General features: G+C 43.8%; 1 pseudogene across 1 annotated transcript in view; it reads right to left on the bottom strand.

Moving 5' to 3' along the window:
* TEOVI_000476500:pseudogene overlaps nt 1-1,486 on the bottom strand; it is a 2,962-nt pseudogene that overhangs the window by 1,122 nt on the left and 354 nt on the right. Inside the window, 9 exon segments of the mRNA in view lie at nt 1-65; nt 68-265; nt 268-525; nt 527-592; nt 595-621; nt 624-857; nt 860-1,189; nt 1,192-1,308; nt 1,311-1,486. The exon segment at nt 1-65 is cut by the window's left edge and continues 13 nt beyond it; the exon segment at nt 1,311-1,486 is cut by the window's right edge and continues 79 nt beyond it. Coding sequence covers nt 1-65; nt 68-265; nt 268-525; nt 527-592; nt 595-621; nt 624-857; nt 860-1,189; nt 1,192-1,308; nt 1,311-1,486 — 1,471 coding nt within the window.

The raw sequence follows: 1,486 nt of genomic DNA, 5'->3' as shown, positions 1-1,486 counted from the left end.
ACTGTGTCTCGTATGCGTCTTGCTACAATCCTTTCCATGAGCTTACAGAGGGTGCTAGTGAGCGTGTGATCGGCCTAAGCGAGGACATACACTTAGCCGGTTTGTTGTGTTTGAGTAATGGAACAATAACTTCATGCTTCCACTCCGGTACCCTGTGTCTCTGTAGGGTAAAGTTGAAGAGCTTGAGGACACATATTTCTTGTTGTCCTAATTAATTGAACTGTTCACAATGTATATCATCCTTACAGGGGGCAGTGCCTGAAGAAAGAGATCCTCCAGTGCTGCCTTAAGTTCTGCCGTCGTTATTGGTGCGAATTCTTCGCTCATTCGATAAGGTTCACTCATGGGCAGAGAATCTGGTGCTTTCGTTGACATCTCTCTATACATCTGTTCTAGCTTATTAGCTTGCTATCTTCTTGTTAGATGGTGGTCATTTACTACCAGAGCAGTAGATATTAGTGTTCTCGGTGCATATATATACTCAACTAAATTCCAACATTTTGTATTGGTCACTGACATCTTTGACGCATTTTCCTTCTATCGTTGCAGGGATGCTTCGGCGACACTTCCTTCTCTTGTTTACAAGGTCATCCCTCTGTGCTTCTCATTTTTATACTCCCTTATTCTCGTTTCTAGGACGGTGGTGATACTCCCTTACCTTTCTTCAATGTTTTCTTCTTTGCTGCTGTGCGAATGCCTTTAGCCACTTTTTCATTCATGGTGTCCACTTTCTTTCTCGACTTCCTTAATTTTTTCTTCATAGTTAAGCCACACACTTTTCTAACCTCCCGCCTATCGGCTTTGTTCCAAGCATACAACGCCCCTAGTGGGTTTGTAATGGCGATCAATTCAATACAATCCCAATAAACACCTCAAACGTTATCCAGTAGTGGTCGCTATCTGGACTGAGATTTGACTCCCATCTTGTGACTCCGCAGTCTCTGTACATCCTAATGTCGGGAGACGGCCTGGTTGCCGTGTGAGTCATTCTTCTTGTTGGTGTGCAATTATTTGCAATTTTGATATCATTTTGTAGACACCAGTCGACTATGCACTCTCCCACTGTATCATTTGACCGCAGTGGGTTCCATAACTCATGATATGCGTTTGTATTGGATCCTATTAGTAGTGGTACAGTTGAGCTCTCAATGCTCCCAAGAGTGTAGGTAGTGGCATTTTTCTTCCTGGGAAGTAAGTCGATTTTATAGCTAACATTAGATTCGATAAAAACATCGGTGTTGTCGAAACTCTTTCTAGTAGACACTCCTCCTTCAGACCTTGGATAACTCCCACGCCATCTTTGACTAAAATGATACCCCAACACCATGTGGAGAACGTGCCAGCCCCATGTGTTGGTAACAACTAATGTTCAATGCGAAGCACTCTTCTGCTGCCAAGTGAGTTTCCTGCAATAGACAGAAGCCTACCATATCCTCGTGGAGCTTCTGCTCTGAGACGATTAGCTCAGCCTCGGAGAGACCCCTAT

This window comes from Trypanosoma equiperdum, assembly GCF_001457755.1.
Source record: "Trypanosoma equiperdum strain OVI genome assembly, contig: ctg_1904, whole genome shotgun sequence".
In the NCBI taxonomy this organism is placed as follows: domain Eukaryota; phylum Euglenozoa; class Kinetoplastea; order Trypanosomatida; family Trypanosomatidae; genus Trypanosoma; species Trypanosoma equiperdum.
The sequence above is the reverse complement of the archived record's forward strand: the minus strand, read 5'-3'. Positions and strand labels throughout refer to the sequence as shown.